Here is a 26,095-nt window from a genome sequence, read left to right as displayed (position 1 = left end):
CAAAAAAAGATATAAAAACTTAAGCGAAGTGAAACATAGCAAAACAATAAAAATAAAATGAAAATATGAAAGGCAAAAATTAAAAAAGTACAGAGCAATCTAACCAAACAGCTTAGGAGGTTTGGAGGTGTAGGAATCAACAGATTGTAAGTATTACCGTTCTTACGGATGATTAGCGTAGTCAAATTTAACTACTTAATTTTGCCTATTTGGTTTCACGATTCAACCAGGCAACATCGGCAAAAATAAGATATTGCCCTATAAATTTTATAATTTTGAAAGCGCCAAAATATAAATCTTTCAACATCGCTGTTTTCAGGCATGAACAGACTTAAGGTGGGTCAAGAGCGCATTAAATGTTTTTAATTTGATGTCCTTAGTAGTTCAAGTAAAGAATAATGAGAGTAAAATGAACAAAATAAAAAAAGAAACACATGAGTGTGGGGCAGCCATGGCATATTTATAACTATATATGAGCACAGCTTTCAATGATTGATCGCCAGGTCGATCAATGAAATAAAATTTGCAGTAATATTCGTAAAAAAACCCTAATCATAGTAAGGATGGACTGCAAAGAAATTAACCCGATCACCGACAGCATAGAAAATACACAGACTATAATATTGACTTGTTTAGATCCAAAGAACACATCTCAAATGTTTTTCTCCTGAACAAATTGGCAAAGGGACACTTTTGGTGCTTTTCAGTACCTTTTCACCTTGGATGACACCGGAACACTTTAGAGTGTAGAAAGATCACTTTTTTGAAAACCTTGATACTTTTTGTATTTTTCTTTTTTGAATCAACTCCTCTTTAATTTCGATTCTTTCTTTTATATTGCAAAAGCTGCGGCACTTTTCTAGTTCCCTATTCTCCTTTTTTAGGTATCTTTTTTTTCCTGTTTGTAAAGGTCTAGTGTATTCATTTTCTTTGCTTTGCGTAGAATGGCAACTATGTCCAAAAAATTAGCTGGAAGAAAGCCGAGCGGCTGATTTTCTAGAGGGAAACTAAAGGTAGCCCTTTTTTGCAAATCTGGACAAGTCGGTCCCACTTTTTTTCCAAATCCTGTTATCTACTAGCTACCGCCGCAAATTACGTATTTCCCATGTGTTTTTTTCCGTTTTTGGTTTCGTCAGCGTTGTACATGGGATGAAACAAGAGTGACACACTGTAAAATGCAAAGGAAATATTGTTTTATTAACAATTGCTTCATTCTCAATAGCACAAATTCCAGGCTTATACCCAGCTTAATCTAAACTCAGGTAAACCCATGTTCTAATGTCTATATACATGTATTTATATTTTTTTTTGTCAGCGAAAAAATTTCTATTTTTATTAAAAAAGATTCGCAGTCGGCAGGATTCGAACCTACGCGGGGAAACCCCATTGGATTTCAAGTCCAACGCCTTAACCACTCGGCCACGACTGCTTGCATTTATTCTACGAGGAAGATTATTGTGATTAAACAAATTTAATAATGCTGAGACTTTACTACTGAATGAATTTTGGTGATAGACTAGGCTATTTACTATTCTTCATAGACGGACAACCAGAAAATTGGTAAATATATACATAATTCCATTGCTGCTATGTGAGAACTTTTCAACAATGTGAGGACTTATCAAATAAATCGTTTCAGTTGCAAGTGAATCCAGTGGTTCCATGTATAGCCCTAGAATACAGGCGTATCTCCCCCTTGAAGTCGAAGGATGCCTGCAAAAGGTACCAAGGAACTCTAGATTAGGGGCATTTTAGTATTTTAGAAATCATACCATTGTCTTAACCGGGAAAATTTTCGGGGACATCCGTGCACGTTAAAACCGGCAATGCTAAAACTTGGGGATTACTCGAAGGAAACACTAAGAAATCAAGAAAATTACTTTAAAACAATCATAAATACCTACTTATCTCAATCCTGATGGTGCATTACTCCACTTTACCCCCTCCCTTGAGGAATAAATATGCAGTATTCAATACATAGCCATTACATTTTACAATAACGCTACTCTTCTCTTCACCGTTTAAACTGCTTTTGGCTTTGTGTGTTTGACAATGGGAATATATCAAGAAGGTTGTACATTTATCCACCAGGCATTGACACCATTTGGGAGAGGGGTCAGAGGGACTTTCATCTCTCCTCTAGTACCATAATTTTCTTTAAAATCCTGGGGGGACAAAGTTGGAGCCAATTTTCCCAAATCAAGTGAAAAATCAAAAATGAGCTATATAGTACAATTAGGGCAAAGATGTACAAAACAAAACTTACGTGTTTTTCCTGGATACTTGAATTAGGCATGTTTATCTTATTTTTGACAAGATTTTTTGCAGAAACTAAATTTCAGCTGGGGGGGGGGCACACTGAGGTCTTGGGGAGAACCCTCTGCCGCCCTACCACCCCCTTTAGGTTGAAAAATGCCTTCATTGGAAATTTTCATTAAAAATGCCTTACTTGCTATTTTATTTTAAAAAAACACCAAATTGCCCCCCCCCACATTTTTTTGAAAAATATACCCCCCCTATATTTTCGTGTAGTACCACCATTGCTGCAAAATGGGGGAAGTAGGGGTAAAGCGAAGCAACGTGTCCTTAGGAATGAGATAAGTAAGCACTTGTGACTGTTTTAATTAGTTTTTAGTATTTTAGGGTTTCCTTCAAATGGTGCCCTGGTCTTAAGTATTACTTTAAAAATATCCAAAGGTGAGGACAAGATGCCTCAAGCCTGGGAGGATAACAATCTATACAAGACGGTTAGTAATCATCCCCAACTAGTTAGTAATCATCAAATAAGTCGAACCCATAGATCTGGTTTTGCGCCTTCCTTTGTACAAGAACGAAGTCAGGGAGATGGTAAAAACGTTACTTCATGTGTTTCATGGCTCTAGGAAAAATAAAATCACAAACCGTAATTTGGAAAAAAAAGCATTACTTCCTCATTTTAAGTTTGAACCTGCAAAGATTTAAACATTTTTTTTTGCAATTGACATCTTCGAACCTTCTAATTTTTATGTCTCACCAAACTATGCACTTTATTGACAAGAAAATCATGCTGTCATTTTCTTTTTATTTATCGACCGATGGGCCAAAGAAACTGCAAAGCGACAAGACATAAGAAAAGAGAAAAACCGTAGCAAAAACTCTTGCGAGGACAGAGAAAAACCTTTAGTCATCTTACCCCTTACATAAAATTTCCAAGTCCCCTTCAACTTGGTCCCCCAGCCGTGAGACAAAACAGGATCTACTTGTCGAAGTACGTAAAATATTCTTCAACTTTTAATGAAACCTACTGATGATGGAATCTCTCTATAATGAAAAAGACTCCCTGCCTTCTTGACTTGACTTGCTTGACTTAGGTCTCCTGCCAGGCGCTACTTGGCGTAGAGAGTGACCTCTGCCTCCTCCATCGGCTTTGGTACAGTGCGAGCGTTTGTGCTTCACTCGGTCTGATGTTTGCCACCGTCAGGAACTTGGACAGACTGTCGGATAATCGTTTTTTTTCTGTCGGCCGCGGGGTCGTTTCAGACCGGCTTTCGTCGGGCTAAAGTCAAAGATCATCTTTGCGGGTAAGTGTACGGGCATTCGAGGTAGGTATCCGAACCATAGTAAGGTACACTCAGCTGCTTAGATAGGAAACCAGAATTGCTTGGTGAGCTGCCGCAGCTTCTCATTACTTATGAAATTAAACTTCCTTAGACCTTCGATCATTCTCAGGCTCTTCGTCTTGAATACATCGATGGCCTTTAATGTTGCAGTTGATGCATGCCATGATTCAGCTCCGTAAAGCATTACAGAACCGACAAGGGCGTTGAAAATCCGTAATCTAGTTGAACGACTGATGTTCGGTTTTCACCAAAGATGACAGTTCAGCCTACCCATGGCAGAAGACCCTTTCGATATCCTTGCTTGCACCTCGGGCAGAAACGACCATCTGAGGAAATTGTAGAGCCCAGGTAGATGAATCTTTGGACAACTTCAATGCTAGATGTTTTGTCTAGGCTAATTGGAGTATTAACAGTAGGAGAAGACAGGATCTATGTCCATAATTTCCGTTTTATCCCGGTTTATCTACAGTCCCAAGCTTGTGGCCTCTTCTCGTAAAATCATAAGCACTTCCAGCAGCTGATCCATGGATTCGGCTAGGATGGCAAGGTTATGAGCAAAGTCAGCATCTGAGATGATGCATTCCCCAAACTTGAGCCCAAAACTAAGATGTGAAGTCGCCTTTGTCATGATGTGGTCTATGATGGCATTGAGGGGCTCCGGGGCCACTGCATATTCTTGACGCACTCCTGTTGTGATTTGAAAGAATGGGCTGCGCCGGTGGTTGACTTGAACACAGCTGTCTGCACCGTGATGTAGAGCTTTGAAGAGTCTACAGTATTTGTCATGGAGACCAGTCGATTCTACAATCCACTAAAGAGCTTCTCAGTTCAGTGAGTCAAACGCAGCATGAAAGTTGACGAAGGCAAGAAACACCTGCCTTCAGGCAAAAAAACGTGATCTCTATGAATCATCCAAAAACCTACAAAATTTGATTGTAAAGTACTCCGGAAAACACTAACTCCAGTCATTCATTTGACAACATCAGGTGACAATTTTCACACTATTGATTGGCTGGATTTTACGGACACTTATCAATTATATAAAGTAAGATACAGATACCTTCATTAATTTGTTCGAGTTCACCATTGCTCATTAAAGCCTAAACGATCCACTAAAAGCAATTCAGGTCTATAATACACAACAAAGACCCCCCCCCCCATAAAAAAGTGAATAGCAGCTACCAAGTTTTGAAGAGGAAATGAAATTTCGAAAACAAACTATTTTATCGTATTGTCAAAGACAAATACAATTTCCCATCATCCGTAAGAACTTCCGCAGAACTTCGTTCTTCGAGAGTATTCCTGTTAAAATACACGGACCCGGGCACTTATCTTGGATTTTTTTTTTCAGGGGGGAGGAGGACAATACAATTGTCTTTGACAATTGAATTGTCAAAAACAAATACAATTTCCCATCATCCGTCCCGTGTCCCTCCTTTTTTCTTTCACTGGGCATGATGACCTCTTCCGAAGAACTTCGTTCTTCGAGTATTCCTGTTAAAACACACGGACCCAGGCACTTATCTTGGATTTTTTTCAGGGGGGGGGATAACAAATTTTGGGCGGGAGATGGATAAATTTTGTCTGATAATTCAAGAAAATTTCTCATAATTCGAAAAAAAAACTATAAATTTGGAGGCGGGGATATCCTAGGTACGTCACTTCCTGTTCCCATTCTAGCCTGAACATACCAAGGTGGACGAAGAATGAGCAGGATTTTTATTGTAGGAATTAACATGTACCAAAAATAAAACCCTTATTCTCCTTCAAAGCATCCTCCTAAGACATAATTCACCATTTTAGAACTTATTTTACAGGTTAAAAACAGTCCCCTGGAACTCATTATTTCAAGTGCTGTCTCCGGTCACTGTCGATGCAGATAAAACGACAACTCTGTCCTTCAAGAGCAAATTTAGAACTTAGAACGCTCCTTGAGGGACATTAATACGTCGTTCAGCCCTTCCGTATTTTTAGGCTTCAATATAAGTTGCTCTTCCCAGAAAACAAGAACAGAAAAAGGAGGACACATCACAGCTACCCATGCAAAAAAGTAATTTTCCTTGTAGTTCAAGCCAAGAGACTGCAATTTTCCTATAAAAAGTTTTTGGCTATGGTAATTTCAACGATGTACTTCTCATTACGGTATGACGCCATTTTTAGAGGTTTGGGGTATTTTTTGACATTCCGATTGATTTATTTCCAAAATAACATGTTACTATTAAGACTAATTTAAACAATGGATGCCTGAATCAGGGAGAACTGGCAAGTATTTCACACTTGTATTGTATCAGTTTTTCTTTTAAACACGTTTAAATTTTTCGGGTATGGCCATGGTTTGTTACTTACTTGGATGCAGCTACGACAGCTTGATGTCATGGCAACATATAAAACATCGTCATGTAGATAAAAATGCAGTTTCTTTCGAAAAAGTTTAATTTGAATTTAGTGTTATTAGGAGAAATTTATAAAAAGTAAGTATCAGCATAGGCTGTCAAATTAGCCATTAAACACTTCTTTACGATGTTCCAGTGCTTCTCTAGTGCCAGAATAAAAAAGACACATCAGTGCTCTTTCATGCTAAAATGTAATTTTTGTTCCCTTATTGAGATGAAAGGCTGAATACCTTTGATCAATTTTTTCGACCAGAACGATTCCACCCGCATACCTTTTTATTTCGATCCCCCATACATTTCCAGCGTTGCAAGCTCTTTTTTGAAATTCCCATAAATTCATCTCCGTCATCACATTCCACCTTAACATGGAAAATAGTTACAATTTTTGGATCAGTGCCAATTCTTTTACATCTGTAAATATATTCAAAACCAGTGTTATAATTTTCCGATGCCTGGGCCATGTCTCTTCTGCTGCAACCATGATAAAAGTTAACAGGAATATCTGCTGTGTGAACTGTACTTAAAAAGTGAACAGCAAATGATATTGACAGGAAACTCGAGCCGGGTAGCATCAACTCATAACAAGAATTTATTTATGTGGCTCTTGAGGCCATAAGAGTTTTAAATACAGGTGCATTCTAGATATACACCAGGTGGCGTAGAAGGCAGTCTTAGGCCACACCCTTTTCCGTTTCCCTCATATTTCAGACAGCGGTTCAACTTTTCATGTTGAACAAAAAAAAAAACATTACAGAGACTTACAGACTGGCAATATGGCTTCCAACTACCTTCTGACCAGACCAACGTTGATTTGGAAACAAATTAATTATATTTACGGCTACCTACATAGGATTACAAAATAGGTATATCAAACAGTTCGTGGTAACGAACTGTAGTAAGGAGCGACCCGGCTCAATAGTAACCAAAACTCTAAAAAATGGAATTTTGGTACCAATAGCTACATCAAAAGAATCGCATTTTAATGCTGATTTTAAATATATAAGTTTCATCAAGTTTAGTCCTACCCATCAAGAGTTACGAACCTGAGAAAATTTGCGTCATTTTAGAAAATAGGGGGAAACACCCCCTAAAAGTCATAGAATCTTATCGAAAATCGCACCATCAGATTCAGCGTATCAGAGAACCCTACTGTAGAAGTTTCAAGCTCCTATCTACAAAAATGTGGAATTTTATATTTTTTGCCAGAAGGCAGATCACGGATGCGTGTTTATTTGTTTGTTTGTTTTTTTTTTCCCAGGGGTGATCGTATCGACCCAGTTATCCTAGAATGTTGCGAGAGGGCTCATTCTAACGGAAATGAAAAGTTCTAGTGCCCTTTTTAAGTGACCAAAAATATTGGAGGGCACCTAGGCCCCCTCCCACGCTAATTATTTTACCAAAGTCAACGGATCAAAATTCTGAGATAGCCATTTTATTCAGCGTAGTCCAAAACCTTATAACTATGTCTTTGGGGACGACTTACTTCCCCACAGTCCCCGTGGGAGGGGTTACAAGTTCAAAACTTCGACCAGTGCTTACATATAGTAATGGTTATTGGGAAGTGTACAGGCGTTTTCAGGAGGATTTTTTGGTTGGAGGCAGGGGTTGAGAAGAGGAGGATATGCTGGGGGAACTTTCCATCGAGGAATTTGTCATGGGGGAAGAAAATTTCCATGAAGGGAGCGCAGGATTTACTAGCATTACTTAAAAAAAAACAATGAAAAAATAAATATGGAAAAGTTTTTTTTTCAGCTGGAAGTAAGCAGCAGCATTAAAACTTAAAACGAACAGAAATTATTACCCATATGAGGGGCCCACCTCCTCCTAATACCTCGCTCTTAACGCTAAAGTATTTTTAGTAATTTCAACTATTTATTCTGCGGCTTTTGTGATTCAGGGGTCATTCTTAATGAATTGGGACAAAATTTAAGCTTTAGTGTAAAGAGCGAGGTACTGACGAGGGGGCGAACCCCCTCATATATGTAATAAAAACATGATAATACAAAAGTTCTTTACGTAAGCTAATTTATAAGTTACGTATATCTTTTACTTATAAAAAGATTCGTAGAAAAATAAAAGTTCTAGTTGCCTTTTAAATTAACCGAAAACCGGAGGGCAACTAGGCTTCCTCTCCCGCTCTTTTTTTCTCAAAATCACTCGATTAGAATTATGAGAAAGCAATTTAGCCAAAAAAAAAATTTACAAATTTCGTTTTAATTATTCCTCTTCGGAGAGCCAAAATCAAAACATGCATTGATTCAAAAACGTTCAGAAATTAAATAAAAAAAAAACAAGTTTTTTAAATGAAAGTAAGGAGCGACATTAAAACTTAAAACGAACAGAAATTACTCCGTATATGAAAGGGGCTTTTCCTTCTCAACGCCCCGCTCTTTACGCTAAAGTTTTTTACTGTTTTAAAATGTAGAGCTAAGAGAAAAAGTCAAACTTTAGCGTAAAGAGCGGGGCGTTGAGAAGGAAAAGCCCCTTTCATATACGGAGTAATTTCTGTTCGTTTTAAGTTTTAATGTCGCTCCTTACTTTCATTTAAAAAACTTGTTTTTTTTTATTTAATTAACATCAAGATAATGAAGTAAGTATACTGAAATAAGTAAATTAAATAGGTATACTGAGTTAGACACATTATACAATAGGTAGAATTGTTCGACGAATTCACCTTTGGGTGTACTTCTTGACTGTTGATTGTATTTTCAGAAGTGAAGTAAGCTTTAATGGGTTAGTATGGGTTAACTATTTTATATATTATTTTCTGTTTTCTGTTTATATATATATATATATATATATATATATATATATATATATATATATATATATATATATATATATATATATATATATATATATATATATATATATATATATATATATATATATATTTTTTTTCTGTATATATATTTTTCTTATATTTTTTCTTTTATTTTTCTTATATTTTTTCTTATATTTTTATTATATATATATATATATATATATATATATATATATATATATATATATATATATATATATATATATATATATATATTATATATATATATATATATATATATATATATATATATATATATATATATATATATATATATATATATATATATATAGCGACGAAGACCACACTGCCTTTCTATATCTAACAGAAATAACTTAGAAACAAAATTGTTTCTATAGGGAAATTGTCCCTATTGTTTCTAAGTTGCTTTTATATACATATATATAGGCTACATATACTTTTCACTGTCTTCATTAAAATTTTGTCCTGTAATTTTATTTTCATTGCATTTTACTTGTAAATGGAAAGGCAGCGTGATCTGAGAAATTATAAAACAAAGAATACTGAAATGTCCTCAAATATTACTTACCAAAACAGCACTGGTATCAAATACTTGATTTGACACCCATTTTTAAACATCGATGACATAACCGCAAACTAGATATTGGCTGTAAGATCAACAATTGTTGATCAACAGTCTCCATAAGAATAAATTATTGGTGAAAAATCTTAAATAAATGACCTAATAAAATTTAATATACAGTTCAAATTATTTACTAAGAGCAGCTGACAATGGAAAACCCACTAGTGAAACCATAACACGAAGAGGGTTGTTACGACCCCTCCATTTATAGGGTAATTTCTGTTCGTTTTCAATTTCAACCTCACTTTTTACTTTTATTTGAATGAAACCCTTTCTTTTTAAATCCCAATAAAACATCCCTTTCTTCATTCGATTATAATCGGTCTTTCATTTAGGGCACTGGTTTACTTTCCATTTCAAGAGCGATCCCGAACCCGGAGTTCGATCTCATTTCCAGCAACTAACCGCAAAGCCCGGGCTTCAGTTCCAATAACAAATTTATACCGAGGCGTCTCCATAATAATTCAAACAAGAAGAAGAGGAAGACAAACCACAAGCCAGTTATTGGTTGCCAAATTAAAACCAGAAAAATAAAAAAATCCATACCTTCACCAGTTTTTATCGGGTATCTTGGTTTGGTTGAACCTCTAATCTCTGGTCGCCTTCCTCTTCCTTTACCTCGAGTGCTTTCGAAACTTGAAGAACAGAACACCTATAATTATTTAATAGTAATTACAATTCACGCCGCATGAATGATTTGTTTTCATTCTTTATAATATTCAAATATTGGCAAATAATATAAACATAATATAAGTATTAAAATCAGTAATCATGATCTTAACGAAAAGATAAATCTATTAACAAAACAGTAGTTATAACATTTTTCAACAATCATCAGTGACGGATGATGATTGTTTCCATCCTTACAACTGATTATACATTCAAAAGTGCAATAAAAAAAAAAAAAAAAAAAAAAAAAAAAAAAAAAAAAAAAAAAAAAAAAAAAAACTCCGAAGGTTACATTCCAGCATACTCGTGAACATGTCAACATTTTCTGCTGTCCCTATACCTCTCAGTCAAGAATTCAAAACCCACAGTTACGATTTTTTGGCATCAGTTCCTTATCCTTTCTGAAATAATGTAGATACATTATTTTGACAACCCTGGATGTAAACAGTCTTATGATGTAGTTCAACACCCCAGAAAGTTTCAAACTAATACCGTTAGATGTCCCCAAGACATTGCAGATACACGCTTTGGACAACCTGAATATACTGCAGTCAATAATTTCACAGCGGGTTAAATAATATTATAGCAGGTATTTATACGCAGCTGCCCAATTCAGAAAAGATTGGCGAAGTCTCGTGGATGTCCTGGGTGCCTCTGGCGGCACAGGCGGATCTAAGGTAAGGATAGTAGGTATTTAATATTACAATAATTACCACACATTTAGTATTGCAATACTATTGTACTATCAGTTAGAAATAGTTCTTCAACACTTAACTTATTATAAATAATTAGCTTTTTTTTATTTTTAGTAAAATGTTCAATTTTTTTAATAGGTTTTCAGATCTTCTGGTTTCTATAAAACTAATTTTTTGCCAATTTTCTTTTTGTTTCGTTTTCTGAATTAAATGGGACAAATTAAACGCTTAAAAAAGGAATTTTAAATATTTATTTTTTATTGATGTTTAAATGGCATGATTTATTTGAATTTAATTTCTTGCCAGGCCCCCAACTTAAAATTTTAAAAAGTTATATAAAACAATTTCAAACGCCTTTCACTAATTCCAGAACTCGTCCCTTTCCATCCAAACAGGAAACAGCTCAATCGCTAATTAATGCTAATTATGACACTACTGCTAATTATATCTTAACTTTATCCGGAATTGAAATCTCATCCCAGGCCATACTTATTTATTACAGCTCTTACTGTCTTTTATTAATAGAAATTAAAGTTACTTATTATAAAATCAACTTCTTTCTGACTCGTTTTTTTTTACAGTATTGGTTACTACATTATAAGCAGGAGGTGTTCTGTACTTATTGGGATAGAGGAGAAGCACGCGCAGTTGTGTTTGCCTCAGGCGCCTTGGTGCTGCAGAGAGTTGCTAGTAGTGGTAGTATTTAATTCTTTACTTCGTTCGTTTCCACGAACTACTTGATGCGTGTCTTTACTTATTTATTAAAGTGAAGTATTAGAGAATAACAGTATATTAAGAGCTTAAAATAAAATTTGGGTTTGTTAATCAAGTTTACTCTAACATAAAATATCCCATAAAATATTTGAAATTATACAAATATTTTAACTTTTGCTGCTTAGATATTATTATCTTACATCGGTGAACGGGGTCACTTCTGCGATGACCCTCCCCTTAATGAAAATTTCAAAATCAAACCTTGAGGAAGATAATTAAATGCTCAGTGAAGGCCTCTAGGGTTTTATCAATATTAGTTGCTATTCGATGTCGCAATTATTTAAGGACCAAAACGTCTTCAGCGAGTATTTAAGGTGGTGATGATAAATTGAGGTTGAATAACAGGGGGCCGAACTGAATGAGTGTTGAATTTTTTGAGGTTGTTTTGAACGGTAATTGAGTTAAATAGGAACCAGCAATTAAACATATTTGCAAAGGTTTCACTAGACAGACTTTCAATTTGGATAGTTAGATTAATAAAAGAAAAAAGTGGACGACTAAAATCAATATCCTCTCCATATAATACAAATTATAATTCCAACTTTCATAAATTTTTTTTATAGTGCTAAAAATACGAATAAGCCAAAAGTGAATTAACAAGAGATAAGAGATATGGCACTTGTGATGAGGCCGGAAGAGCCAAGAGCTCATACGATGTGAGCTCTAGCAAAATTCTAAGAATCAATAGATTGATTTAAAAGGAAAATCAGAGGCTTAATGCCAGTCGGGATCTAAAATAAGAGCTCTAAGACACAAGGTCCTTATAAATATCAAATTTTATTAAGATTCGATAACCCGCTCGTAAGTTAAAAATACCTCATTTTTTCAAATTTTTCCTCTCCCTTCATTCCTCCAGATGGTCGAATCGGGAAAAACGACTTTATCAAGTCAATTTGTGCAGGTCCCTGACACGCCTACCAATTTTCATCGTCCTAGCACGTCCAAAAGCACCAAACTCACCAAAGCATTGGACCCTCCCTAACTCCCCCAAAGAGAGCGGATCCAGTCCAGTTACGTCAATCACGTATCTACGACATTTGCTTATTCTACCCACCAATTTTCATCCCGATCTCTCAACTCTTAGCGTTTTTCAAGATTTCCGGTTTCCCCTCCAACTCCCCCCAACATCACCAGATCTGGTTGGGATTTAAAATAAGAGCTCTGAGACATGAGTTCCTTCTAAATATCAAATTTCATTAGGATTCGGTCACCCGTTCTTATGTTGAGAATACCTCAATTTTTCTGAATTAACGCCCCCCCCTCCAACTCCCTCAAAGAGAGCGGAACCGTTCCAATTATTTCAATCACGTATCTAGAACTTGTGCTTATTCTCCCCATCAAGTTTTATCCCGATCTCTCCACTCTAAGCGTTTTCCAAGATCTCCGGTTTCCAAGAAAATGGAGCATCTGAGACATAAAATCTTTCTATATGTCAAGTTTCATTAAGATCCAATCACCCCTTCGTAAGATAAAGGTACCTCAATTTTCACGTTTTCGAAGATTTCCGGTTTCCCCCTCCAACTCCCCCCAATGTCACCAGATCTGGTCGGGATTTAAAATAAGAGCTCTGAAGCACAAGATCCTTCTAAATATCAAATTTCATTAAGATCTGATCACCCGTTCGTAAGTTAAAAATACCTCATTTTTTCTAATTTTTTTTATTACAACCCCCCCCCCCCCCAGCTCCCCCAAAGAGAGCGAATCAGGAACGGTTATGTCAGCCACGTATCTTGGACTTGCGCTTATTCTTCCCACCAAGTTTCGTCCTGATCTCTCCACTCTAAGTCTTTTCCAAGATTTCCGGTTCCCCCCGTCCCAACTCCCCCCAATCACACTGGTTCCGATCGGAATTTCAAATAAGAGATCTAAGTTACGAGATCCTTGTAAATATGAAATTTCATTCATAAAAGTAAGTTAAAAATACCTGATTTTTCCCAATTTTTCAGAATTAACCCTCCCCCTCAACTCCATCAAAGAGAGCGGATCCATTCCGGTTATGTCAATCACATATCTAGGACTTGTGCTTATTTTTCCCACCAAGTTTCATCCCGATCCCTCCACTCTAAGCGTTTTCCAAAATTTTAGGTTTCCCCATCCAACTCCCTCAATGTCACCTGACCGGTCAGGATTTAAAATAACAGCTCTGAGACACAATATTCTTCTAAATATCAAATTTCATTAAGATTCGGTCGCCCGTTCAAAAGCTAAAAATACCTCATTTTTTTAATTTTTCTGAATTAACCGTCCCCCCACTCCCCCCCCCCCATATGGTCGAATCAGGGAAACGACTATTTCTAATTTAATATGGTCTGGTCCCTGATACACCTGCCAGATTTCATCGTCCTAGCTTATCTGGAAGTGCCTAAACTAACTAAACCAGGACAGACACACCGACAGAACGACAAAATTTGTAATCGCTATATGTCACTTGTTTAATACCAACTGTCATAAAAACCGACACAGGGCTGTGCATATTTCAAAGGGTAGGCTAAAAAACACACCAAACAGTGGCAAAAATATATTGGAGAGAAAGACGGGGCATGAGATAGAAAGAGAAAGAGAGAGAGAGAGAAAAAAAAGAGAAAGGGAGAGAGTATTAGTGACATAAGAGAATGAGAAACAGTAAATTAACTTCACCTCGTGGGATTCTATACGGCTGAATTCAACCAATTCCTGACAGAATTCACAGGGAACAACCTCTTCAGTGGGGTCTGAATTCTTTGCCACCATGTGTTTGCAGGTTTCCTAAATGATTGATAAAAATACAATTTTCTATCTAGGATGCACAAAAAAAAAAAACAAAAAAAATTGCTTTGTTCACAGCTATAAGATTGTCTGAAGTGGCAACTTTAAAATTTTATTTAAGCTGATTTGTACAGTCCTATCGCAATTGTTTATTTGTACAATTATACAATAGCATTAACAAATTTTTAAGGAGTCAGGTTTTTGAGCTTAGAATTACCTCTTTTAGCTTATCTTTTTTAAGCTTAGACTTATACTTTTCAAGCTTAAACTTAAGTTTAATCAAAATTCTTCTGATCAAAATTTTGATATAGCTTTTTTATTCAGCGTAGTTGAAAGGTCCAGAAATTATGTCTTTGAGGATGAAAACCCACAGCCTTCAGGGCAAGGGTTGTAAGTTATGCCGTTGGGGAATATAAGGTTTTCATAGAAAGCGCTGTCGTAGACACTTCAAAATAGGCTCATTCGATTGGAAATTGAGAGGGCTATTGCCCTTTTTATTAGAAAAAGTGATCAAGGGCAAGTGCCCCCTACACCGTCATTTCCCCAAACACTTCCCATAAAAATTGCGAGATACCTCTCGAAACTTTTGTTCAGCGTAGTTGAAAGGTCTGTAAATCATGTCTTTGAGGATGGCAGCCCCCTCCCCTTCATCAACCCTCAAGGCAAGGGTTTTAAGTTTTACCCTGGGGGCATATAAGGTTTTTATAAAAAGCATGGTCGTATAAACTTCGGAGGCGACTCGTTAGATTGGTAATCAGAAGCTCTAGTGCCTTTTTCAAGAGTCAAAGTGATAGGAGGACAGCCACACCCCCACCCTCCCACACACACACACATGTCGTGTTGCCCTGAAATGCATCTAATAGAAATTTTCCGACAGCCATTTTATTTAAATAGTTCAATATCAATAGCTTGAGGGCGAGGGTTGTAATTTATGCTCCGGGGCATTTAATATTTTTAGGGAGGGAACAAATGTACAAACTTAAGAGGAGGCTCACTTGGTTGAAAATCAGAAGTTCCAATTCCCTTTTAAGAGTCTAAAGTGGTGGAAGGCAGCTAGCTTCTCCCCCCGACTAATCCTCTTCAGCAAACGAATCTGATTAAAACTGTGAGATAGCGATTTCGCTAAAAAATTCAAATTTTTTTTCGCTATCCAAAGAACATATAGCAATGCCTCCAGGGTTGACACCCCCCCCCAGTAAAATGGGGATAGGGTTGTAAGTCTTGCCCTGGGGGCATATAACGTTTTATGGAATGAGTGGTCGTACAAACTTCAGATGGGGCTCATTTGATTCAAAATTGGAAGTTAAATTGCCCCTTTCAAGAGTCAAAGTGATTTAAGAGCAAGCAGACCCCCCCCCTCTTCTACGCTCATCATTTCCCTTTAACACCTCCTATCAAAATTTGTAGATGATAATTTTGTTCACCATAGTTGAATGGTCTGGAAATCATGCCTATAAAGAAGACGACCCCCCTACGGATCCCAGGGCAAGGGTTGTTGTAAGTTATGTCCTGGGGGCATATAAGGTTCGTATAGAACAGGTGGTCGTCTATACTTTGGAATGGACTCATTGGATTGCTAATAAGAAGTTCAAGTACCCTTTTTAAGAGTCAAAGTGATCAGAGCGCAACTACCCCCCCCACACACACACACTCACACAAACACGTTGTGCTTTCCCAAAATGCATCCAAAAGAAATTTTGAGACAGTCGTTTTATTAAAAATAGTCCAAAAATTACATAACAAGGCTTTTGGGGTTGATACAAACCACCAGAAGGCGAGGGTTGTAAGTTATGCCCCTGGGGCATTTACGGTTCTTATGGAAGGGATGGTTGCTCAAACTTTAGAGGTGGCTTATTTGGGTGACATTGGAAGTTCTAGTACCCTTTTAAGAGTCAACAGTGATAGGGACAACACGCCCCCCTCCCTCCAACTACCCATTATTTCACCGAACGCATCTGATTGAAATTATGCGATGGCAATTTTGTTCAAAATAGTCCAAAGAACATATAAAAAGGGTTGGCACAACCCCTCAGAGCCCCAGGACAAGGGCTTTAAGCTATGCCCTGGGGCATATAAGGTTTTTATAGAATACATGTTAGGGTATGCATATTTGACTTCCACCTTGGCAAAATACGAAGAGCATTAAGATGAGTCTTTCAGTGAATTTTGAGGGGAGTGTTGATCTAAATCATAACATGTTAGTGTATATGGGTTTTCAAAAGGGTGTGGCTCAGGAACGACTAAGTATATTAATTTGGAATTTTCAGGAAATGATAAGGGAGATGATCAATTAACCAAAAAGGCAATACTTGTACGCTACTACTACTACAACTACCGCTGCTTCTACTGCTGATACAAGTACTATCACTACAACTACAACTTCTATAGCGAGTACTGCTAAGACTGAGGGTATTAAAAAAAATATATGATTAAACGTTGAGGGAAAAGTTGAGCTAAATCAAAATAAACAATATGCATTCAGATTGCTGATATGGGCGTATCAGCAAATATTTGGAACGGCTTATCATATCAAGAGGAAACTTTAGGGGCATCATGAGTGGGATGTTCAGTTGACCAAAAGGCAACATGTACATACTACTACTACTATTAATACTGCTGCTACTACTGTTACTACTAATAATTATACACCATTACTGCCACTATTGTTCCTACGTCCAGCATAATACTAGTGCAATTAAGGCTACACGTATGAAAGTGAAAAGTTGACAGAATATTGAGAGGAAATTTGAACTAAATTAAAGCATACTAAGCGCATGCAGATTGTCAAAAGGGAGTACCTCAAGAATTGATTTTGGTATTAATTTGAGACTTTCGGATTATACTTAAAAACGAAGATCAATTGACAAAAAGGTAATATATGCATGCCAATGCTAACACTAATGCCACTACTACTTTTACTTACAATACTACTGCTTCTATACTACTCCAACTACTACTTCAATTGCAACAACTTGTAAGGCTTACAGTATTAAGGTGAACAGGGCGTCAAAAGGGTGTCAAAAGCGCACATCAACAATATTTTTGGATCGGCTTAACGTGTCAAGGTGAAACTTCCAGGGCATTATAAAAGCGATGTTCAACTGACCAAAAGGCAATATGCACATGCTACTACCGCTATTAATACTGCTGCTACTACTGCTATTATTACTACTAATACAACACGAACACTGCAATTACTTCTACAACCGCCAAAACTACTGTGATAATAGTGCTATTAACGATAGGTCTATGAAGGTAAAACTTGAGAGAATATTCATGGCAAATTCGAACTAACAAAAGACATTATGTGCATTTAAATTGTCAAAATCGGGTATCTTCGGAATTGATTTGTGTATTAAATGTATTAAGGAATCCTCAGAGAATACTAAAAAGGAAGCTTATTAGACCAACAGGAAATATGTGCACACCACTACTAATACTACTGCAACATTTACTAGTGATACTACTACTATTCCTATTGCTCCAAATACCATTTCTATCGCAACTACTTGTAAGGTTAAGAGCATTAAGAAGAAAATTTCAAGAAATATAAGAATATACAGCTTATCAAAAGAGCAAATCGACAATATCATAGCAATGGCTAATTGTATTATGTTGAGAAGTTATACTAAAGCAGTGACTACGATTACAACTATACCTAAGGGTATAAAGGTGAAATTTTCAGAGACTATTTCTGAAACTTTCTGTTTTACGGATGACAACCAGCCATCCGTATGCAGGTTTTCAAAAGGGCATATCAACAATATCTTAGAAACAGTATCATGTGTGAAATTAAAACTTACAACGCTTGTTGTGGGGGATGTTGAACTGACCAAAAGACAATATTTGCATCATAATACTGCTGCTTCTACTCCTACAATAACTACTACTATTATTGTTACTGCTTCTACTACTACTGCTATTAAAGCTAAGATTAATATCATTAATTCTAGTCCTCCTACCGCTACTACTATAACTACTGGTGCTACTATTGCTATTAATAAAACTAAGGGTATTAAGGGGCAAAACTAAAAAAAAAACAGTTAAATGTTTCCACGTTTATAACTTTAATAAATCTAATTCTATTAACATTTTAAGGAATAAATATCAGCACATGCATATTAAACTGACAATACACCTTCATTTGTATTTTTTTCAGTAAAGTGCAAATTAATTTCTGGCATTGGGAAGGCATAGGGGTTTTAAACCCTACTCATGTTAATTTCTGCTCGTTTTGAGTTTGACTCCGTTATTTATTGTAGTTTCTGCTCGTTTTGGGTTTCATTTATTTATCGATGCTGATTTGTGATAGTTTTGCAATTCGTAGATTATTTGATTTTATTTTTGCTCATTTTTAGTTTAATAGGGTTTTGTGGAAAGATTTTTTAATTAGTAGCACAGAACAGCGCGACATTACCCTCAGTTAATCAAGTCTTGCCATTGTCAAGACAAATAAGTTCAATGGAAGATATTCATAATTTTTGGCGTTAGGCAACAATCAGAGACAGTACTACAGCAAAGGCCATAAGGCTTTAATATTTAATTTTTTTTTTTTCAAAGGCACTTAATGTGGATAAAGTGATAGTGCAAACTTCGGAGAGGGCCTATCCAATTGGAAATCGGAAGTTCTAGTACCCTTTTTAAAAGTTAAAACTGAACGGATGGGGACTAGCTCCCCTCACTAGAAACTGAAAGTTATAGTTACCTTTTTAAGAGTCAAAGTGATCGGAGTGCAAGTAATCCCCAGAATCCTCTTTTCCGCAAATACATCCGATGGAAATTGTGATAGCCATGTTGTTAAAAATAGTCAAAAGTCATAAAATAACAACCTCGGGGGTTACACAACCACCCGTAGCCAGGGGGGCAAGGGCTGTAAGATATGTCCCAGAAGAATATAAGGTTTCATGGCCGTATAAACTTTAGACGAGGCTCATGTGATTGGAAATTGGTTGAAATTTTGAGAAAACCATGTTGTTAAAAATAGACGTAAGATCATAAATAATGGCGGTTGACACAACCGCCCCGAACCAAGGGAGCAAGGGCTCTAAGTTATGTCCCGGGGGAATATAAGGCTTTTATGGCCAAATAAAAGCCTCCCCCTCCCACGCCTACTTTTTCACAAATGCATCTGATTAAAATTTTTAGATAGCCATTCTATTCCAAATATTTTAAGGGTCATATAACAACGATTCCCGGGTTGACACATCCTTCCAGAACACAGGGGCAAGGGTTGTAAGTTATACCCCGGGGGGATATAAGTTTTTTTATGGAAGAGGAGTTAAAATAGTCCAAAAATCATATGACAATGCCTCCAGGGTTTACATATCCACCCCCAGAGCCAGGGGCAAGGGCTGTAAGTTATATACACTGTCTATTATTATCGTAAGAGGTTTTCATGAAAGGGCTGGTCGTATAGACTTAAAAGAAGGCTCATTTAATTTCAAATTGAAAGTTCTAGTTCTCTTTTTAAGGGTCAAGAGTGATTGGAGGGCAACCAGTCCTGCTAAGCCTTTTTCACCCAAACGTTTCCGATCAAAAATTTGAGATAGTAACTTCTATCTTCTGTCTAAATGTCAAATAACTATGGTTCCGGGTTTGAGAGCCTCCCCAGCCCTCGCGGCAGGGCTATAAGTTATACTTGTTGCCTATTAACTTTGGAGAGGCTCATTTGGTTGAACGTCGAAAATTCAAGTGGCCTTTTAAAGAAGCGAAAGTAATCGGAAGATAAACGACCCCTTCCACCTCACGCCCTTTTTCCTCCAGATACATCTTATCGAAATTTTGAAATAGCCATTTGTTCAGAATAGTCCAAAAATCAAATAACTGTAGGTCAGGGGGTGAAAAAGTCATCCCGAGCTACGGAACAAGGGCTATAACTTATGCAAGGTGCCCATAGTTAACATATAAGGCTTTTGTGGAAGGAGTGTTCGTATTAACTTTGGAGGGGACTTCGATACTAAATTGAAAGTTCTAGTTCCTTCTTAAAGACACGAAAATTATCAAAGGGTAAGTTACTTGCATAACTTACAAGGGCTGTAAGTTATGCAAGTAACTTATTGTTACTTTGATTACACTGATACCTTGATTTATTGATTTACTTTGACTTACAGGGCAAGGGCTGTAAGTTATACATGTTTCTTATTGTTACTTTGACACTCGTTTACTTTGACACTTTCTTTGCGTTGACTTGATACTAGTTTTGATACTTTGATGTAGCTTTGATGCTCTTTTTTAATGATTTTGATATGTGGAATGTTAAAAAACTTGAAACTTTTGTAATATAAAACGATCAAAAAATAGTTAAAGACAAATTTCTCAAAAAAAAAGAAGTTTCAAAAAGAGAAATAAAGGTCACATTCAATTTAAGATCAGCAGAAATAAATTCTTCTAATTATTAAAACTCAAAACGACCAGAAATTAAACATATAACCATAGCACACAAATAAACAACAAGGCTAATAAAAATGAATAAATAAATCTTAAAACGCCTAAAACTTAACTTGAATATGCAAGTCAAGCTTTAAACGAACAAAAATCACTACAAACGGCCTACCGGTCCCTTTCCTAATTATCAAAGGCATACTGTGTCATTGGCGCTTTACTGAAAACTATACGTGTCATGGAAAGAACTAATAAAGGTAAAGTGAATATTTAATGTATAATGATTTTAATACTGAAAGTTCATCAGTTCAAGATTTATAATCTAGAATAAGGTACTATAATCTTATAATGAAGAATAAGGTACAAAATAAAATATTTGTAATAAAATGGTATTTGTAATAAAAAATTTGTAATAAAATTGGTTTATATTGCAAATTATGTTTATAATATTTTATGAATTTACGATGTTTACTTAGATTTTCAATCTATCTAAACTTAGTCCAGAGAAAATTATCTAGGCAAGAAAATCTATGCATCTATGCATATTGACAAGGGATCGGAGAATCTAGAAGTTGGGAGGTCAAAATTAATATTTTGACTCGAATATTTGACATCAAAATTAATATTTTGACTAGCGTTTGGAAGGGCAAATTAATATTGAACATTATCCAAAACATAACTCCATTACACAATGGGCTTGGTTAGTTCAATTTCGATTTTTATAGCTTGTTTAAACATCTTTTTTCAATATTTAATATTTGAATTGAAATGAAGTGGTTGTGGGCATTAAGTGATGGCCAATTGTAGAAAAAGCCAAGACAGATAGTCCAAATGAGTGAGAAGCAAATCTGGCATTAATTATTCCCTTATTAAGATTGTATAAAAAGGAGGTTAGTTCATTTGTTAATAGATACTATCTAATCTTTTATCCACCCATCATTGCTAGGGGAGTAGAACCAAGGTAGATAGTCAGAGAGCTAATATAGTGATAGAACCTATAGTTTTCCAAGTTTTCCTATACTATTTGATCAATTTGGCTTGAGTAAACGGCGGAAGTATGCGGGTACACACTTGAAAATTAAATTTGTTAAAATTAATTTTAATAAATTAATTATTTAACCGTTTAATTAATTTATCTGCTGATAATTAACTAGATTTTTAGTTCCTAAATTCTTAGGCCAGAGACTCCTCTGAAGGCACATTTTTTAGGTCTTTAGACCATTTCTATCACGAAACTTTGACCCGATTCCATGAAGAGAAACAAATGGTGGCAGGCATTTTCCCAATTTAGATTGTAACCTAATGTTTAGCAATGAGTTATTTACTTTCATTCCAAAGTAGCTACGAGTCTAAGACATTTTAACAGTAATAAGTATATATCAAGCTATTATTTCCAAACCGTATTTCTTATATATTTTAAACTATAAACTCATTTTCAGGGCATACTTCCTTGAGTATTTCTGGGGAAAAAGTTGATCTTAGTAAGTAAAACTTTCAGAGATTTTCCAGAATTGATATCTGAGTTAATTTCTTCTTTTTTCACTTAGTTCTCCTAGCTTTTTCAGATTATCAAATATACCACATTCAAAAAAGTCTTCTTTATCCAACAAATAATTACCTACCTGATGGGATTCGATATTTTTAGAGATGATGAGCTCTCCACAATGTTTACAGGAAACCTTCCTTTCTTCTACAACCTTCTTTTCCTTTCTGCAAATAGCCTATAAATGACAGAAACCTTACTGATTTTATAATAATTGATTACATCAATGCACGATTTTCCCAACCATAATCATCTAATTACCTAACTATTATCAATGTAATAAATGCACACAAAAAAGGACAAAGTCAGGAATAACATGAAAAACCAGGATTTCCTTGATGAACATTTTTGATTTATAGCATACATAATTTAAAATTAATACACGGCGCATATTGAAAACACGATTGCTTTAACATTGCCGAACCCGGACATGTTTTTCCTTGGCTGAAGGAGGAGGGAAGAGTTATAGAATAAGGTAAGTATAGCCAGAGATAGCTGTAAAAATCGTTGTCACATGAGCCTTCAAAAAAGCAAATTTGTCAATTTCGATTTTACAAAAAGATTTCAGTACGAGAAACATACCTTTTACCATTTAGCGTTTCACCTCTCTGGCTTTCTTCCTTTCCAGGACTAAGCCTTTCTTGGTATATACAGCTTTTATCACAGTATAAATACGTTCTTTCACAGGGGAGTCAGTGAGCACTTTTGAAATTTTTCTTCTTTTTTTTTCCTGTTGATTTTCCGTGGTAAGCCTTTTGGAAAGGGGTTTACATGGATGATCTCTTTTAATAGATCATTTGATGGCCTTTGCTTCTCATTTAGAAACATAACCTATTCTCCGTCTGTTTCGGGGTCTATGTTAAAGAAGGAGTCTAGATGTCGCACAGGACTTGCGCTGAGCACAGAAACTTAATAAATGATCGATAAATGTTTCACTAGATATGGTAGGCATTCTGTCTGAGACATACGACGAGAGGAACTCATTATCCTTGAAGCTATCTCTGTTATTCGGGTAGACCCCAATAGTTCTGATTCCACTGATTGTATTCTCAGGAGGGAAAACCTTTGGATATGCTTTCACCAGCAGCTTAACAATGTTATACACTGATATAGTTTTTATATTTATGGGCACTCATAGAACCTGCTGCTTCCTGGTTGCAGTAGGCCTTAATGCGCCCCATGACTATCTTTTCTAGAGGATGTAGTTTGTGAGTAGTGTGAGGAGGGATAGTTAAAAGTACAACATCATTATTTTTTAGCTAGATCAAGCTATTCAATGGTGGATCGGCTGATCTGGTCGTCTATATTCAGAAGTAAATGTGACTGTTTGGAGGGTTTTACTTGATTGATAAAATGCTGCAAGTAAACAAAAGAATGAGAGGCAGTCATCCAGCCAGAAGTATTTTCTGATCTGATCACGAAGGTTCCTGGTAAATATCCCTTGAGTAAACATTTCGGTACATTGTTTTCCTGGGGAAATTAGTTCCATGGCATAGTTGCCCTGACCCGGTCAGGGCAACAATGCTAAGCTTCCAGGCTTTTTTTGTCTTTTTTTTTTTATTGTTGGACTCTTGGATTTCTTTTAGTTGGGTATTTTTTTAGCATTAATTTTTTAAACTTTTTTTTTCGATTACTATGGCAAGGGTTCTTTACAAGGTTGCAGCCAATGTACACATATCTAGGTATGTGTACTGTGATTGAAGCTACCACTGAAAGCATGCCATAAGGATTGGGTACAAAAGGGTTTGACATCAACAGCTACTTTGGTGAAGTTATTAGGTCATTAAAAGCGAAATGAGAAAAATGTCGAATCTCTTGGAATACATATCTACAAAAAAATGAATACAAAAAAGCGGGGCAGATTAAGTGAAATATGAAAAAAGTCTCATCTACAATATTTCAGGAAAGACTATTTAGTTGATACTTTCAGAGCATGTTGAGGGGGACTTTGAACTTCATAAGATTATGTTCATCTATTTTGACAAAGGGACGTGTCTGCAACATCTTAAAAACATCTAAGGGCATATAGATGAAACTTTCAGGGAAGGTTAAGAAAAATGTTGAGCTAAATCAAAAGATACTAAACGCATCCAGGGTGTCAAAACTCAATAAGTGTAGTATTTCAGGAACTTTCAGGGCTCGTTGAGGGTGATGTGCATCCATGTTGTCAAAACTCTGTATGTGTAGTATTTCAGGAACAGCTGATGTTGAGCACTAAGATTAAACTTCTATGACATGTGAGATTAAATCAAAAGACACTAATTACATCTGCGACGTCAAAATGTTGGGTCTCGGGAGCGAATGAGGATATTAAAATGAGACTTTCAAAAAACGCTGTATAGCGTCAAAAGACGCTATGTGCATCCAGGTTATCAAAAGGGTGTATCTGCAATATCTCAGTCTTGACCAAGGGTAAAAAATTAACAGTTTATGGGACTCAGTCAAATTTTGAGACATATTAGATGGGGGGATCAAGTAGATCATAAATTCCGACTTAGTGAACAAGGGATAGCTTATCGAAGACAATAGATTTTTGGTGAAAAATGCAACTGCATTGATTTCAGGCAAGAAAAATACCCTGAACAAGTTTCTGAGCCAATGGAACTTCAACCGGAAGCAAATCTTGTTGAAATGATTTTCGACGCCCCCTTTTTTTTTTTTTTTTTTTAACAACAAATCAGAATTCAACAATCAGTTAAAAAAAAAACATAACACAATTTTCTGCAGAACAATTTCTGGAAAAAGGATATGACATAAGGTTATTGTCATTCGAGATTGCTAAAACTTTCGATAATGTATGGCATCGTGGGCTACTGAAGAAACTGTGCGTTTCTTGTGTGTGGTGTCAGAGGACGTCTGTTAAGGGTGATTGACGACTTTTATTCTGATCATTCACTACGAGTGTTCTTGACGGATTCACTTCCCTCGAATATCCAATAAAGGCAGGCGTACCCTAGGGTAGTATATTAATTGGAGAAGGGCATAATCCCTCAGCCCTTCTGTATTAATGTTGCTGAAAGCAATGCTAGGAACGATTAACCGCTTGTCCCATTTTAAAAGGGATGATCTAAGTCTCGTACAGCTAACTGATCAGTAATAGCTTCAAGTGTTATATCACTATTGGCATTGATTCAGGAGCACTTTTTAAATTCGCATTAGAAGTGGTTCAACTAAAAAAATACAGATATTAGTTCTAGCTTAAAAATGACTGTATATCTATATAAAAATATAAATAAATCCATTCTACCTCAAAATAAAGTTTCAAAAATAGAAGAAATTAGAGACGATATATTTTGAGATATTAAGCTCTGAGTAACATTCAAAATTGATTTTCCCGACGTCTTTGACATAATGTCGGCCTTTAACGGAGCCCGAAAAAGAGTATAACTCTAGGATCCCATATATATTCACACAGGGCAATATTCAATTGCCATGACAAGATATTTCAGTTACTTTGCCAAACAATTTATTCAACTCTAAAGGTTCAAATTGTATCGATTCACTAGGCGATTTTTTCTTACAGTTTTTCTGTAAGAATATCTGCAACTAAGATTGATCATTGATGCAACTCGTGAGCAGTTCCTATACAAGTAATTTGTTTTCATTTGAACCTCAGCAGACGGCCAACATTAACTCAAAGCGTTGGCACGCTAGAATATCACGTGTCGAAAGAACTGCTAACCCCTAACACGATTTCTTTGCAAGTGGTGGGGACCAACGCCTGAAACTGGGAAACGTCTAACCTTCACCGGAAAACACCATAAATTCCATCAGAAAACGCCAAATTTTCAAATATATATACAGAGTAACTTTTAGCATTACTTCTTTTTAGTTTTAAAATGGCTGGAAACAAATAAGTAATATATTT

The 26,095-nt window shown here is 36.0% G+C and overlaps 1 protein-coding gene and 1 non-coding gene across 5 annotated transcripts in view; both read right to left on the bottom strand.

Moving 5' to 3' along the window:
* LOC136026197 (uncharacterized) overlaps window positions 1-26,095 on the bottom strand; it is a 59,028-nt gene that overhangs the window by 7,467 nt on the left and 25,466 nt on the right. For 3 of the 4 annotated variants that reach the window (XM_065702523.1, XM_065702522.1, XM_065702519.1), the window contains 3 exons: window positions 22,307-22,405; window positions 14,196-14,303; window positions 9,967-10,072 (listed from right to left, as the gene is read on the bottom strand). In XM_065702523.1, the coding sequence (XP_065558595.1) occupies window positions 9,967-10,072; window positions 14,196-14,303; window positions 22,307-22,405 (313 nt within the window). The remainder of the gene's footprint in view (window positions 1-9,966; window positions 10,073-14,195; window positions 14,304-22,306; window positions 22,406-26,095) is intronic. The other variant, XM_065702520.1, reaches the window with a different exon arrangement.
* Window positions 1,348-1,429, bottom strand: Trnas-uga (transfer RNA serine (anticodon UGA)). Its single transcript has one exon. It is a non-coding gene; the product is annotated as a tRNA-Ser (tRNA).

This window comes from Artemia franciscana, chromosome 4 (assembly GCF_032884065.1).
Source record: "Artemia franciscana chromosome 4, ASM3288406v1, whole genome shotgun sequence".
In the NCBI taxonomy this organism is placed as follows: Eukaryota; Metazoa; Arthropoda; class Branchiopoda; order Anostraca; family Artemiidae; genus Artemia; species Artemia franciscana.
This window is presented reverse-complemented; position numbering and strand designations above follow the sequence as displayed.